The sequence below is a fragment of the Myxine glutinosa genome, chromosome 3 (genome assembly GCF_964187855.1).
Source record: "Myxine glutinosa chromosome 3, kmMyxGlut1.1, whole genome shotgun sequence".
NCBI classification, from domain to species: domain Eukaryota; kingdom Metazoa; phylum Chordata; class Myxini; order Myxiniformes; family Myxinidae; genus Myxine; species Myxine glutinosa.
Window position 1 is genome coordinate 154,990,011 of NC_136263.1, and position 16,510 is coordinate 155,006,520.

The window sequence follows — 16,510 nt, forward strand, 5'->3', positions numbered from 1 at the left end:
CACTTTCTGCAGACCTGGACAAAATCACAGACTGGGCATACAAGTAGAACATGTCTTTCAATCCTGACAAATCTCAGACTCTTACGATGTCTCTCCGAAAAGACCGACTGGACAACCCTCCCATCCACTTTCTGAATAATCCTCTCCAAGAAGTTCTGTCACTCAAGCTTTTGGGTCTCACTATCTGCCATGATCTTTCCTGGGAAAACCACATTTCAAATTTGGCCTCCAAAGCCAGTCGCCGACTGGGCATCCTCTGTCGTGCGAAGTCCTTCCTTGGCACACCTGAGCTCCTCACCACATACAAGGCTTTCATCCGCAGCTCAATGGAATACTGCTCTCCCCTCTGGGCTGGTGCACCTGCCTCACACCTAGCTCGTCTTCACGCTGTTGAAACCAAAGCATTCAGAATCATTGGCATCTCCCGCGATGAAGCTAACTCCAAGGGCCTCTCACTCACTCACTGCAGGCAGGTTGGTGGTCTTTCCGTCTTCTACCGACTCCTCTCTGGCCTTGCCCCCCCCCAGCTCTCTCTGGGCTCTGTCCAGCAAATATTCCTACAGGTCGCACAAGATCTGCCTGCAACCCTCTTATGGTTAAACTGCCAAAATCAAGACTCTCTGCTCACCTTCACTCCTTCATTCCTCTTTTCTCCCGCCTCTGGAACAAACTCCCTCACTCTCTTCAATCCCACTCCACCCTCCAGGTCTTTAAAACAGCTGTTCACCACCATCTCTTATCTTCCCCCATCCAAAACATTGATCTTTTCTATCCCCGCTAATTTCACCCCAATTCCACTTTTTTGAAATACCAAGTTCTGTCCTGGAAGTCCTTGGTGTCCTTGTGTTTGATACTTCTGCCACCCCCCTCCCCCCAAGCCCTCTCCCTCCCACACATCTCCCTGCTCTTAAATGTTGTGTGCCCTCAAGTGTTTGTGTGCTTCCCCTTCTCTTGTCTTCCGCTCCCTCTTTTTATATATTTTGTTTGTCTGGTTGATTTGTTTGTGAAGTAAATGTCAGCTCTTTCACGAGCCTCGATTCAGTATACACAAAAAAAATAAAAAAAATAGCTCCATCAAAAACAATAACATCTGCAACTGGCGCAGACGCACTGGTTTGTGAAGGAATGAGTTCTTCCAGGCAGCCAACCAGGTGTGATTTCACTACAGTTTTCAACTTGCCCATCTGTGACAGCGAAGGTGGGCAAGCCTGATTCTCATGTTGAAAGAACTCGTTGAGGTCCCCATCTCGTATCTGTGAGGCAATGCATCGCCTGGAGAACAAATAACAGTCGTTCTTCAGTGATGTTAGCTGCTGTTGTCCCTTTGACTTCTGTTGGGCTGGAGGCCGACTGAAGATGGGCAGGTTGTTCCTCTTGATTGGCTCATAAATATGTTTTATTTGGTTGACTATGTGCTCTGTGACATACGAGTTGTACTGATCTTGTGCAAGCTTCTCAATGTGACGTACAGTGTCTATGACAGCAGGATCAACAAGGTCTCTACTGTCCAGTGTGAGAAGATCACCGCTATCCTCATAGAAGGGATTCCCCAGTCTTTCTATTGTATCTCTCAGTGATTTGACATCTTTAGCAAATGCCGTCTGTGTGCGTGGTGCCTGATCCTGATGCCTGTGATCTGACTTCTTTCTCCTCTCTGTTGAGCTTTCAAACTCTTCAATAACTCGTGCCATTTCAGGGCCACAAACCATCCATCACCTCAGTGCTGCTGGATTCTCAGTCAGGCCAACAGCTCCACCATCAACCTTCACTGCAGCATTGTTTTGTTCATGGGCCTGATCTATTGCTATTGCAGAGAATGCTTGACCTGTCTTCTTCACCACAAAGTTTCCTTTGAGAAACTCTGAAAAGATCTCTGGATGTTTCATTTCCAATGTTACCATCTCACGCAAATGGACAGGAACTCACCTGGCATAATTAGTGTGTGTAGTGGAAATGTATTAAAGTTGAACCCAGGAGTGATGCCCACTTAAACCGCTGAGGGGCGTCTATAAGACCTCGGACGTCCGCGACGCTGAGCCACTCCTGTGACATTTTACTATGACATGTAGTCTTGTATGGTACGTACCCGCGCATATTTCTAGGCTTGCTTGCATTGACTAATATTATCGATCATTCCTATATGATGCCAAGATCCTGATATCTATTGCATGATTGTATTTTACAGGATGTTACCAAAGATCTGATTGAGATTAAACCTACCTATGGGACAAAGTTGTGGACTTGGTTTATTTTCACAACATTTAATCTCAATCAAGATCTACGGAAATGGCGGGACACAAGATGATCCATGTACCGACATTCAGCGCCGACCCACAAGCTGCGGATTCGGGCTCGGAGTTAACTCACTGGCTCAGGTCACTGGAGCACCAGTTCAAAGCCCAGGATACCGTTCCCACTGCTGAAACGAAACTGGACGTGCTGCAGACTAAAGTGGCCCACCACGTCTAAAGGAGCATTGAACGATGTACGACGTACGATGCCGCTGTGGTGGAGCTAAAGCGAATTTACATTAAGAAACGGAGCGTGGTGTACACCAGGTATCTACTCTCATCGCGGCGGCAACAGCCCACCGAGTCGATAGACCGCTTCGCCCAGGAGCTACGACAACTACTTGCGGACAGTACCGAAGAGGTCCGCACTCACGAGCAAGTCCAGGATGATCTTGTCCGAGACACTTTCGTCTCTGGGATCGGCTCTCCTGCTCTCAGGCTAAGACTTTTGGAGACAGCTGACCTGACGTTCACGGAGGCTCTACGGGTGGCACACGTCTACACTGAGGCCCGGGAACAATCTACCGCCTATGACCACACACGGGTCGTCGCGGGGACTTCTCAACTCGCGCGACCGGAGAGGGCTACCGCCGAGAATACGGGAGCGGACTCGACCACGCTAGCGGAGCCCCTGGCCGATCCCGAGGTGGACTCGGATTCCGGCCTGGCGGCAGCCACGGCGGCCAGGCCAAGGCCTGTACGAAATGCTACGTGTTACTTCTGTGGCAATCGACAGCATCCCAGGTCAGCGTGTCCGGCTCGGGAAGCAATATGGCATTTGTGTTCGACTAAAGGACATTTTGCAAAAGTCTGCCGAAAGACCGCGCGGGGCGCACGAACTCGCGCGACCTTGAATGGGCTTATCGCCGAGCCAACGGACCGAGCACAGAGCGGGGCGCATTACCCGACTTTGATGAGCGGTCCTCCTCCTCGTGGGCCCCTGGCTGCACGCTCGACCTTGGTGAGATACATCGGGCCGCCAAAACAAATGGCGCGAACACGACCGACCGCGGAGTGACCGTCCTTGACTGGAATCCGAACGCCCTCCGAAGGCTACTCATACAAACGACAAGCTCCTGCTTTGACACGGTAAACATTGCATGTGACACGAGCGCCATCTGACGGCAGCTCGTACGAGCTACACGCTCTTGCTTCAGCACGTGAAACTGCAGTTGGCTGCGATCCTTCTCGCGTGACAGGAGCGCCCCCTGACGGCAGCTCGTACGGACTACAAGCTTCTGACGCTCCTGCGTTGGCACGACCAAATATGCCTTTGACACGAGTGCCCTCCGGAGGCTGCTCAAACGACCGGAAAACTGCAGCCGGTGTGGGATCCACACACGAGGCGCAATCTTCTCGCTCGGATGGCTCAATACCTGCCGGATCTTCTGGCCTTGCTCAGGCCATTATTCCACTCATGGTCGAAGGCGTTTTTGCGCGGGCTTTAGTCGACATGGGGTCTACAGATAATTTTATCGATCATCGACTAGTGCGTAAACATGGATGGCCGGTCCTCGGGACAACACGACGGATCTTTATGGCCTCCAAAGGGCTTAGGCTCAGCACAAAAGGGGAATGTCGATTGAAACTTGTGATAAAGGGACGCATGTTTCCAGATGTACATCTTATGGTCTTACCTGCTTTATGTGCTGACATTCTGTTGGGACACGATTTTCTTAAACGACACGGACGTTTGGAAATGGAATTCGGTGGGACTGACACGCTTGCTGTGTGTGCACTCGCGAAAATGGAAATTGAGCCCCTTTCGCTGTTCCCCAACCTGACCACTGACTGCACTCCCGTGGCGGTGAAATCACGACGCTACTCACGAGCAGACGCGCAATTCATTGCGGAAGAAACGGCCCAGCTCTTAAAGGGAGGTATCATAGAACCCAGCCGGTCGCCGTGGCGGGCCCAGGTCCTAGTGGTGCGAAGTGAAGCGCATCGCCGACGCATGGTAATCGATTATTCACAGACGATTAATCGCTTTACACAGCTGGACGCCTACCCCCTACCGGGGATGGATGCACTGGTACGACAGGTGGCCCAGTACTCAGTCTACAGCACTCTCGATCTGCGTAGTGCGTATCATCAGATCCCCATCTCTAGGGCTGATCGCATCTATACCGCCTTTGAATCGGGTCAAAGGTTATACCAGTTCACCCGACTACCTTTTGGGGTGACGAACGGGGTCGCCTGTTTTCAGAGGGCTATGGACGACCTCGTTACTAAGGAGAACTTGACAGATGTCTTTGTATATCTGGACAATCTTACGGTTTGTGGGTATGACCAGGGGCATCATGATGCTAATCTGAAGCGCTTCCTCGAGGTCGCGCAGAGGTATCGCCTAACCATGAATGAGGCTAAGTGTCGTTACTCTCTACGCACGATAGATCTTCTGGGGTACACCGTGACCCATGGCTCTGTCGCTCCAGATAAGGAGCGTCTGCGACCTTTGCTCGATATGGCTCCGCCTAGCGATCGTGCTTCGCTGAAGCGTGCTCTCGGGCTGTTCGCCCATTATTCTAAGTGGGTGCAAAATTTCTCTGTGAAGCTCCGCCCCCTTGTGGCCTGCGACACGTTCCCCATTAGCCCAGCCGCCTTGGCAGCCTTTGGGGGCCTTAAGGCCGACATCGCTGGCGCCGCTGTGGCGACGATCGACGAGAGCGAATCTTTCGTCTTAGGAAGTGATGCCTCGGATCATGCGATAGCGGCGACACTCTCCCAGGGGGGGCGCCCTGTGGCTTTCTTTTCGCGGACTCTCACCTCCGCTGAGTGGAGGCATTCGTCTGTCGAAAAGGAAGCGTACGCGATCGTCGAGTCGATTCGGCGATGGCGACCGTACTTACTCGGGCGATGCTTCCAAATCATCACGGACCAACAAAGCGTAGCGTTCATGTACGACACCTTACATGCTCAGCGCATTAAGAATGAGAAAATCACTCGGTGGCGTATCGAACTCGCCGACTTCTGCTACACCATCAAATATCGCCCGGGGAAGGATAACCTGGTCGCCGACGCCTTATCGAGGCCGGCTACGTGCGCGGGTATCATAACTCTGGAGGGTCTGCGCACTTTGCACGGCACTATGTGTCATCCTGGGGTGACGCGTTTCGCTCATTTTGTGCGTAGTGGTAATCTGCCGTACTCGATCGAGGACATCCGCTGGATCTGCCGCAACTGCGCTATATGTGCGGAACTCAAACCGCGTTTTTACAACCCTCCCATGGGGACGCTGGTTAGGGCTACTAGACCGTGGGAGAGATTGGCAATGGATTTCAAAGGGCCGCTGCCGGTGTCGAGTAACTCTCGTTATCTGCTCCCTATCGTTGATGAGTACTCGCGATTCCCTTTTGCTTACACGTGCGTGGATATGACGGCTGCCACGGTCATACGGTGCCTGCAGAATTTGTTTTCTATGTTTGGATATCCGGCCTACGTGCATACCGATCGGGGTGCGGTGTTCCTGTCTCAGGAAGTGAGAGGTTACCTGCTCCAAAATAATGTCGCTTCGAGCTACACCACACCGTACAGACCCCAGGCGAATGGGCAGGTCGAACGCTTCAATGGGATTATATGGAGGGCCGTCATGCTAAGCCTCAGGACCCTCGGCCGTGGCCTCGATAAATGGGCTTGGTCGCTACCTGCGGCGCTGAACTCGATCAGGGCTCTACTATGTACGGCCACCAACCAGACTCCTCACGAAAGACTGTTCCACCACCCTAGAAGCTCGGGTAGTATCCGATCTTTACCCAGTTGGTTCGCTGAGCCGGGGCCGGCCTATCTCAAACGTGCGGTTCGCACAAGCAAGTACGACACCTTAGTGGATATGGTGCAGGTAATCATTTCGTAATCATTTCGAAATCAAATGTAATCATTTCGTCCTTGTGACATACACTACCTCTCTCCCAAATTTAGTCCAAATCCGTCAACAACTTTTTGAGATATCTGGTTAACAAACAAACAAAAAACACTCATAGAGCGACACTTGGCAAAACAGAACAAAGTAGAATGGCACTCAGTAGAGCATCATTTTGACCTCAAAAATAGTTGGTGGTTGAATTCAGTTGGCTGATATGAAAATCCTTTTCAAATTTCAAGTCAATCGGATGGAAATTGAGGATTTCAGAAATTCAAAAAAGTGGTTGACCTTTGGCCTATATTGACCTTTTGGCCTATGCTGATCTCAGAAATAGTTAGTGGTTGAATGCCGTTAGCCGATATGTAAATCCTATTGAAATTTCAAGTCAATCGGATGAAAATTGAGGATTTTAGAAATTTGAAGAAAAGTGGTTGACCTTTGGCCTGTTGACCTTTTGACCTCAAAAATATATAGGAAATTGTCAGACCACGAAATCTACCATTTGGTGAAGTTTCGTGAAGATCGGTTAAAAACTGTAACCTGTAGGCAAGTACAAGTGAGTGGACACACAAACACACACACACACACACACACACACACACACACACACACACACACACACACACACACACACACACACACACACACACACACACACACACACACACACACACACACACACACACACACACACACACACACACACACACACACACAAACCGGAGTGATGAACATACTTGTTAAAAAAAAATTTTTTTTTTATTTTTTGGCCAAGTAACAAACAGACAGACAGACAGACAGACAGACAGACAGACAGGGGTGAAAATATAACCTTTGGTGGTGGAGGTAATTACTGTCAGAAAATGTTGATGTATCCGAATCTGGCATTGGATTCCCACAACCAAATTTTAAAAGCGACTTCAGGTTGCTTTAATTTGAGCCCACACACCACAACCAAATATGGCTTGAGCATTCATCATTCTCCATATTTTCTATTTTTATCTTCTTAAGTAGCGAGGCTCCGTTCAATACCGATATTTTGCTATGAGAACAGTAGAACATTTCAAGGTCAATGGGCTTCCCTTGTCTGTCTCTGGAAAATGGTGTTCGTAAGGGCAATACAACAGTTATTTCACCATATTTAGGTTGACAAATATAACAACCACATGTGATGCAAAGGGATATTATTAATACACAAAGAGATGTTGTTGTTTTCAGGAAATATAAGAATGGCACAAATCATAAAATTCTAACTATATACAAAGGCCTGCAAAAGAATTAACCTGCTCCAAAGTTAAGATTTTCATGCCACCTGAACTTATTTCATGATACTTTCAAATCAAACTTAATATATACAGTCTTCATAAAGTACTCTCAAGTGATAAAGCTGAAAAATGAAGATAAAATGTGAATAAATTAGATTAGCAGAGAAATTCAGATGATTCTCAGTTACATAAATATTCAAACCCTTTGTCGAATTAACCCTAAATCACTTCAGTAGTAAATTATTTGTTTGTAAGGTTACAAAATAAGTGTAATAAGTTTGACCTGCATGTAATCTGTGGTTTAAATTAAAAATTAAACTCCACTACTTATGTAAGGAGTTTTAAGGTGAAACTCACTTGGTCAACCAATAAGGCAAACAGGAAGACCAAGGAGCTTTCCAAAGAGGTCAGACATAAAGTGATGGAGAAACACCATTCAGGAGAGGGTTATAAGGGGATTTCAAAGTCACTGATTTGAGTACGGTGAAATTCATGATTAAGAAGTGGAAGATGTATCATACCACCCAGACTACTCAGATCAGGTTGCCCATTCAAACTCAGCAGCCGGGCAAGCAGGAAACTGGTTTGGGATGGAACTGCAAATCCAACAATGACTTGGAAAGATCTGCAAGGCTCTATGTCCAAGATGGGGATCAGTGTTCATCAATCAACAATATCCTTTTCCCTTCACAAAACTGACCTCTATGGACAGGTGGCAACAAGGAAGCCATTATTGAAAAAGACACATCTAAAAGCTCAGATGGAGTTTGTGAAAAAGCATCTTAATGATACTGCAGACATGTGGAGAAAAGTTTTGTGGTCAGACGAGACAAAAATTGACAAAAATAAATTTAAATCATGACATCTGGTGCAAGCCTAACACTGCACGTCACCCAGGCAGCACCATCCCTACCATCAAGCATGGTTATATGGCTTCATGTTCTGGTGTTGGTTCAGTTGGGACTGGCGAGGTTGTCTGTATAGAAGGGACATTGGGCAGTGCAATCGGATAATCCTTGATAAAAACCTGTTTGAGTCAGTCATGAATCTGAAACTGGGTAGGAGATTCACATTTCAGGACAATGATCCGAAACACAAGGTTAAAGTCAGACTGGAGTGGCTGAATAAGAAGAAAATAAATGTTATTGAGTGGCCCAGTCAAAGTCATGACTTGAACCCAATTGAACATTTATGGTGAGACTTGAAGATTTCAGTCCATCGACTATCCCCTGTCTGGTGTTGGCTTAGATGTCTGTCTGGTCTGGTGCTCTGGAGGGAAAATGGCCTCTAAAGGTGGTTGTTTCTAAAGGTGGTTGACTATCCCCATCAAACATAGCACAACTAGAGAAATTTTCATGTGAACAATGGGCAAAGATTTCACCATCTCACTGTGCAAAGTTAGTAAAGACTAGAGACTGACCCAAAAAGACTTATAGGAGTCATTGCTGCAAAAGGTCCTTCCACCAAGTAATGACATAAGAGGCTGAATACTTTTACAACCAATGAATTTTGATTTGTATGTCCTTTTCAGGTATTCCTGACATGTAACCTCCTTCAACTATAACAGTGTTTAAGTTATGAATAAAAAAGTTCATTTAGAAAAATTGTTTCTACATAATTTGTAATCATACTAAAATACGTAATTTGGTGTCGGTCTGACAATTTTTGACAGATATACATTCGGACGTTACTTATCCAATCTCAACCAAACTTGACAGGAGGACTAAGGGTCACACAATGAAGAATGATCGTTTTAAGGCCATTTTCCCCGCTAGAGTGGAGGTTAGCCTTGCGGGCCCCATGACAATCATGGTTCCCTGTTTTGAGGCAATGTTTTTATGGCCGGATGCCCTTCCTGACGCCAACCCTTGGTCGCCTCTTAGGATGCGCAGGGATACGGTGTACCTATTCTAAACCGGGGTACACACCGGGGGTCACACAATGAAGGTTGTAGCGAATTCATTTGCCCCCCCCCCCCTCCCAAATGGTTTTTTAGTTTTTTTCTGTAGGGGGGTTTTCCCCGCCAATCGGGTTGCGTGTTGAGGTGTGCATCCATATTAAGATAGCTTTATCGTGGCGTTTTTCCAAGGCTGATTCTAACAACAAAACTAATGATAATAGCATTATATTAATGCTATTACAAAACAATATTAATACTGTTATGGCTCGGGGTTCAGGTCTACTATGAGGGGGTTAACCTCCTTTCCCACCCGAACCGACTGGACCTGCGGCTGCCGCGCACGAATAACTTCATACTTCAGCAGGTTGCGAACCAGCAACTACGAACACCAATTGGTCCGTCACACGATAGCAGGGTCCAATCATCTAACACCACTCACCTGTACCATGTGACGGTCCCAATCGGGGAACATACCGTATGTACCCTCCAGCGGTGTACCACTTTCTTGTGTTCCTGGATGGAAATTTACACGGCCGCGCAACCGTTGGTACACGCCAGGCTAATGCTAATTTTGTCATAGCCGATTGTTACTCTGGATGCGAGCAATGGCGGATCAATGGAAGAAAAGACATTCAAGGACAGAGAGAAAGGAAACGTTTAACAATTTGATTTATTTACAAATATTTACAGTGAAACTTATCGATAGGAAAGAAAAAGGGACAAGAAGCAGAAACTTAGCTTATTCTACACCTTATTATGATCACTACGAATAAACACAAAAATGCGCCAGCACACATTCACGAGGGAGGGGAGGGGAAAACGAACGTTGGAAACCTGTTAGCACAAAGGCCACGATGTTCCAGATGCCTCTCCTCGCGACGCCTTTTGTCTCGACCCCACCAATGAACACCTAGCCTGCAAACGGCAGTCCCCAATACGAGCAGGTAATGAATGTCGGTAACTCGGCAGAGTGAGTGCGTCGGGAACCGTGCAGGGAAGAGTCCAGGGACACGTAGAGTAAGCACGTCGTGATCTCATGCAGGGTAAAGAGTACATCGTGGCCTCATGCAGAAAGTGAGTGTCGTGCACATGTGCACCGACCGAGAGGGAGTCTGGCAGCCAGCAGAGGACAAACACGTGCAAAACGAGCAAAGTCGAAGGCCTTTTTGTCGTATACACGTGCAGCGAGAGGGAGCAGGGAGAGTCCGGCCAAGAGAGCAATCACGTGCAAGGTGAACAATGTCCAAAGCCAAGAGAGTAAATCATGTGCAGAAGCCTGTGAGAGGGTCCGGCCTAGAGGGGATGACACGTGCTCTGCCAACAGAGTCCAAAAGCCAAAAGCGATAATAATGCATGTGCTGGGTGAACCAGGGAAAGAGAGGGTAAGAGAGGGAAAGAGAGGGAGAGAGAGGGAGAGAGAGGGAGAGAGAGGGAGAGAGAGGGAGAGAGAGGGAGAGAGAGGGAGAGAGAGGGAGAGAGAGGGAGAGAGAGGGAGAGAGAGGGAGAGAGAGGGAGAGAGAGGGAAAGAGAGGGAGAGAGAGGGAGAGAGAGGGAGAGAGAGAGGGAGAGAGAGGGAAAGAGAGGGAAAGAGAGGGAAAGAGAGGGAGAGAGAGGGAGAGAGAGGGAGAGAGAGGGAGGGAGAGGGAGGGAGAGGGAGGGAGAGAGAGGGAGAGAGAGAGAGGGAGAGAGAGAGAGGGAGAGAGAGAGCGAGAGCGAGAGCGAGAGCGAGAGCGAGAGAGAGAGCGAGAGAGAGAGAGAGAGAGAGAATCACGTGTAGAGGGTCCGGCCTAGAGCGGACGCACACGTGTTCAGTGAAAACCGGCAAAGAGGGAGAGAGTAATCATGCAGGCACGTGATAAGTGAACCCGGCAGAGAGAGCGAGAGTAATGCAGGCACGTGCTAGGTCAACAATGTCCAAAATCCAAGAGCGAGAATAATGCAGGCACGTGCTCGGTGAACCCAGCAGAGAGAGAGAGTAATGCAGGCACGTGCCAGGTGAACAACGTCCAAAAACCAAGAGAGTGCAAAAATGTGTTAAATCACCTTTTGTCCACCCTCAATGAAGGTGGGGGGGGGGGGGGGGGGGGGGTGATGGGTGGGAGGGAGGGGGGGGAGGTGTTGGAGTGCATCCTGACTCCCGATTGGTGGAGCCCATTTCTCCACCCCACAAGCTCCCCCGAAGTTACTTAGGCCCCGATTGGTGCATATCCCAATGGTCTTTGGTCTGTCTTCTGTTCTTCAAGATTTTAAATCAATCTGTGGATGCAATCTTTGTGCATGTGCCTGGTAAATTATCCCTTATGAGTGGAGGGCCTATCTTTCCCTTCCCCAATGCATACAGACATACTAACCCAAAATAATGGGAAGGGGCTAAGATAATGGTCTGCTATGAAATAACTATTCTAAGGGACCTGTATGGTGGTTGCCATTACTTTTCACTGGTTTCCCAAAACCGCAACAATAGTAATACCCCACAAGGGTTAATAACATGACCCTTCCTGCCGCTTCCATGGAGTTCTTCCAAGGCGTTTTTCGTGGCGTCTTCCCAAAGTCGCTTCTCATTACAAAAGTAATAACAACAATTATGATAATAGCATAATATTAATGATATTACAAAACAATATCCCTACTTCACAAGGGGTTTTGTGACTTGTGACAGTGCATCCCCTCCCCCCACCGTCACAAAGTAAATTTAATTGTAGAGTATTTAGAATGGTGAGGCACGGTCTGATCTTTTCAATGAACTGATCTAACATAAGTAATAGTAATAATAATTGGCAATAATAACAAGGATAATAAACATGACCCCCTGCTAATCCCGTAGTGAGCGGGTGAACCAGTTACTCTAAATGTGGCATTATTGGCAGGGGATGAATACTTTTTGCAGGTGCATCACAATCACTTTCTTCGCCAAGTCAACATTCATTGCCCTGCTTGCATTAAATTGAGTGCAAAACACCCCCAGATTATTAAACAGGTGCCATTTATTTTGTGGAAAAAACGCTTGACAAGCAGCTGGCGGTAGACTAGTTTACAACTGCAGAAGCTCCTGCGCCAGACAGCTTCAAATGAAAACCCAAACTGCTACCGACATCCCAACTGAAATTATTTATATTTATACAGTGGACCATCGCCATTACCAACATACAACTTTGGATTCTTTATGGATATACACTTTCCCATCACTGTTAACTACATACCACCTTTAATTATTGATTTACTTATATACTGTCGCATCAGAAGCGTCGTTAACACAGTCGCTCTGAGCCGGAGATCTTATAAATGACTCCATGGATCCCTTATAAGGTCTTTATAGTTACTGCGTTCAAAATTACTCAGATTACCTCAGGTTCACTCAAACGTAGTCAAAACTAGTGGTGTTTGTGTGGGAAGGCTGGGAAACAGGAAAACTTTTTCTTTACAATTAAAATGATTTATTCAAGGTATATAGGAAGTGGAGGACAAGACGCTAATACATAGATAAATCAAAACAACATACCCGGTCCCATCTCTGGGAGCCGAGCGACCATTTTCTGTCTCCCGCCGTTCTGAACCACCCGGCCATGGTCGCACGTCTCCAGCTGGCGCTCGACTTGCATCAGCCAACAGACGAGAGTTCAATATGGCTGCTGTCCCAGAAGCCGACAGGATACATACCTCTTCACTGATGGAGAGGAATGGAAGGGATTAATGTAGAGAATAAAGATATTGTCGAAAATAGCCGATAATTTTTTTTATAGCTGGCACCAACTTCAGAGAAGCAGCCTTTGACCTTACAACAATCTGGGATAAAAGTGCGTGTCATATGCACAGGCATAAGCATTGAAGTCTTTAAAAAGTGGCATACCAAATACTCGTATGCTCGCTGTAACCAATAACAGCATGACATCCAAGTGCTCGGGCATGTGAACGGATCTCCTGCCGTAACTCAGCCCACCAGGCATCGCGTGTCTCTGGTTCATCTGGCATAGCAACACACACCATGAAGGGCACACATGGTGATGGGAAAGGAGATGGCACATATGCTGGTGCCAGGGTAAAACCAGCACTAAAGGCATGAGTGGTTATGGTGTTGGGCAAGGTTATATTTAATAATGAATAGGCAAACAGCCATGAAGCGCAAATCGGCAGTTTCTTCACAAAAGAGGCAAAGCAAGTATGACCAATATGCATGCCACTGAGGGAGGACCATAGCTGATGTTTTGTATGAATGGAGAAATGCAAAGAAAATAAAAGGTAAGCTTTCTCATCTATAATATATCAAAAACACAAGGTTGGAGCACAAAGCTACGATCTTTGGTCCGAGGCTATCGTACATTTAAAACTTCTAAACTCCGAGAATCATAAAATGTACTCAGGCTCTTCCTTCCGTGACATGCATGCTGACAAAGTACGCATCGCCTGCCATGCATATAGAGTAGAAGTGACAAAGATCTAAGCCAAGATGGTGCATTTTCGTTTTCTTGCCGTCTGCTGGCATGCATGTCATATTTTAATACATAAATGGTTCTTCGGCTAGATAAGCCGAGGTGCATTAAAGAAAGTCAAGCAGGTTACAACTGAAAGTCGGCACCTGCCAACCGACAAACCAGGCTCTGCTTTGCAGAAGCCACCATTTTAACGGCCTTGGTCTTCACTGGGCACATAGTGTCATGGCCAAGTGCGTGACATTGGCTGGGAGAATAAGTTGCAGCAGTGAAAGGAATCGGATAATAGTGCATAGTGGTACAAGATGCAGAAGTGCAGTGATACACATGCATTATCACACAGATGCATGGACAGCCAGGCCAAACTAAACCAGTCCAAATCATGCACAGCAATAACCCCCTGCCTCAGCCTTGGCCTTCAAGCAAACATTCCTGGTCTTCTCCACTCACTAAAGAGCTCCCTATGTAAGCCAAGTCTCCAGGTTGCATGTGAAATGGCAGAAGGTTTTCCCAGCCATGTTCTAGCTTGGAATTGACCCTTTAACATCACAGCACCATTCACCCCAAGGAAACATGGCAAACCAAGGGGTTGGAAGGGGCCAAGGCAGGAAGGTGGGAGGAGGATGGGTGGGGATAAACTATGTGCAGAAGCCTTTGAGTGCAGAGAGGAATGATGAGACGAACAGTACCTGAATTGAAACTATTCCAGTCAAGCAGTTTGCAAGAGCGGGTGTTACCCATTATGCCAACAAAAGCTGAATTTGAAAGAAGAGTTAGTGAATCATTCAAGAAGGGAAGAAAACAGCTTGACGCACAAAGAGATCCTGAACGGAGTGGTAACACCACATAAGAATAGATAAGCATGTTTTAAAGAACTTACAAGAAAATAGCGTACCGGTGGCGTAAACCTTGGCAACATAAAGAAAATGAACACTGAAACTTTAAAAGCTGTGGATGACAAAATACAGGATACAGGAAAAGAAACTTTATGATTAATGGTCAATGGCAGAAATAGTGTACCTATGGCCTACAAATTGCTATGTTACAACTTTGATGCATATTTCATTATTCAAGAAACATGTCAACTCCACAGGGCGCAAAAAAAGAAAGAAAAAAAAAGAGCCCATAGTCGAAAAAGCAGGACAGCACATCATACTTTGCTCAGTGGTGCAATCCTGGATCAAAGAAATCAGAGTATAAAGTAGCGATACTTGGACTGTGAAACAGTCCATCTGTCGTTTATTTTCAGAATTGTGGGCTTATGTCAAGCAGGAGCTTTAATAAAAATACAGTTATTAAAAAACTACCAACAGACATAAGTAAAGGAAAGTTAGTGCTTTAAAAAGTTAGTGCAGAGATGCAAAAGTGTGCAAAAAGTTTAAGTGCAAAAAGTTAAAGAAAGTTAGTGCCATAACAGAAGTAAAGGAAAAAAAGACAAACAAAAGATGGTTTCACTCAGCATAAGCAGTGTTAGTGCTGATTGCAGCCTGCTAGACTAATCGGAAGGCAATTTTTGCACAAGCTGTTAACACGATAGCTGTTACCTGGGTTGTATATTCGGTCTAGTAGTTTTACTGAGCGGGCGCTGACCACACCGGCAACGTGCACCAGAAACCCAGGAGGGAAGGATGTCAGGGTGAAGAAAGGGTATTCCTGTACAGATGATTCAAAGACATTGTATTATGCAGACCTGTCAACCTCACAATGGAATGCTTGTCCCCAAAAAAAACAGTCGAGTAGAAAGAAACATTGCAAAGCACTTTGTTAATATACACAAGTCACAAAATTGTTGCATTATCATTTGTTTAGGTATAACAGGCATTTCCCCCCAGGAAGGTTCGCATAGCGAAGCTTCGCTGCAACGAAAGGTTTAATTTAGGCCTATTCATCACTTAACGAAGATCTTCATTGGCTACAATGAAGGATCTGTCACAGTGTCATGATGATTGTCAGTGTCATCTGTCATGAACAGATTCCAGTATTATATTAAATTACCTTGGGGAAATCTACTTATGATCCCCACGCTTTTTGAAAAAACAAAATGGAGTCTATTGTAATCGGCTCGTGTCTGTATGTCTGTCAGTCACGCTATTTCCTCCGAAACGGTTGTGTGTGCAGAAATTCACCAAACTTGGTAGTTATGACCTCCATCATCCATGCAGCCATTTAACGAGTTTGCATGCTTATTAACAGATTACTTGTTGGAAGGAGTTTTCCATGCTGATAAAAATTATATTTTGAACATTTTGAAAGCAAATGCCAAATAGTATTTTCTAAGAGATAGCTATGCCTCAAGAAAGCATAAGCATTAGGTGAAATGTTTTGCACCCACCCGCTGATCAAAAGGTGTCTGGGTGAGTTGTCGACACAGCGTCTTGGCAGGATTGGCTTCCCTACTGCCACTTCCACTACCGACACCTGCAAAAGGCAGTTGCGGAACCCCACAGCACTGTCATAAGCAGGTCAAGAAAAGCAAAATAAAAATGCTGTAAATGAATTCATGGAATCAGTTGGGTTTATCAATTAATAAAGTAAATGCACGTGGAGGATAGGTTGAGAAAGTTAAAATTGAGAAAAGAAAAGGAGGGGAAGAAAAATAATAAGAAATAGAGGATAGGGAGAGAGGGGAGTTTGGAACTAAGATGTAGGAGTAATGGGAGGGGGGAAGAAGGTGCATATATGGGATAAAAGCATGACAGGTGGGTCAAAAATTCTACCGTTTTACATGCATAAGAAGCAATAAATTTATGCCTACTATTACTTCC

At 46.3% G+C, this 16,510-nt stretch overlaps 1 protein-coding gene across 2 annotated transcripts in view; it reads right to left on the reverse strand.

The window, feature by feature from the left end:
* Positions 1-16,510, reverse strand: part of C2CD5 (C2 calcium dependent domain containing 5) — a 232,229-nt gene that overhangs the window by 141,589 nt on the left and 74,130 nt on the right. For both annotated transcript variants that reach the window (XM_078774687.1, XM_078774686.1), the window contains exons 8-11: positions 16,078-16,163; positions 15,290-15,398; positions 13,166-13,280; positions 12,818-12,982 (exon numbers count right to left, since the gene is read on the reverse strand). In XM_078774687.1, coding sequence (XP_078630813.1) covers positions 12,818-12,982; positions 13,166-13,280; positions 15,290-15,398; positions 16,078-16,163 — 475 coding nt within the window. The remainder of the gene's footprint in view (positions 1-12,817; positions 12,983-13,165; positions 13,281-15,289; positions 15,399-16,077; positions 16,164-16,510) is intronic.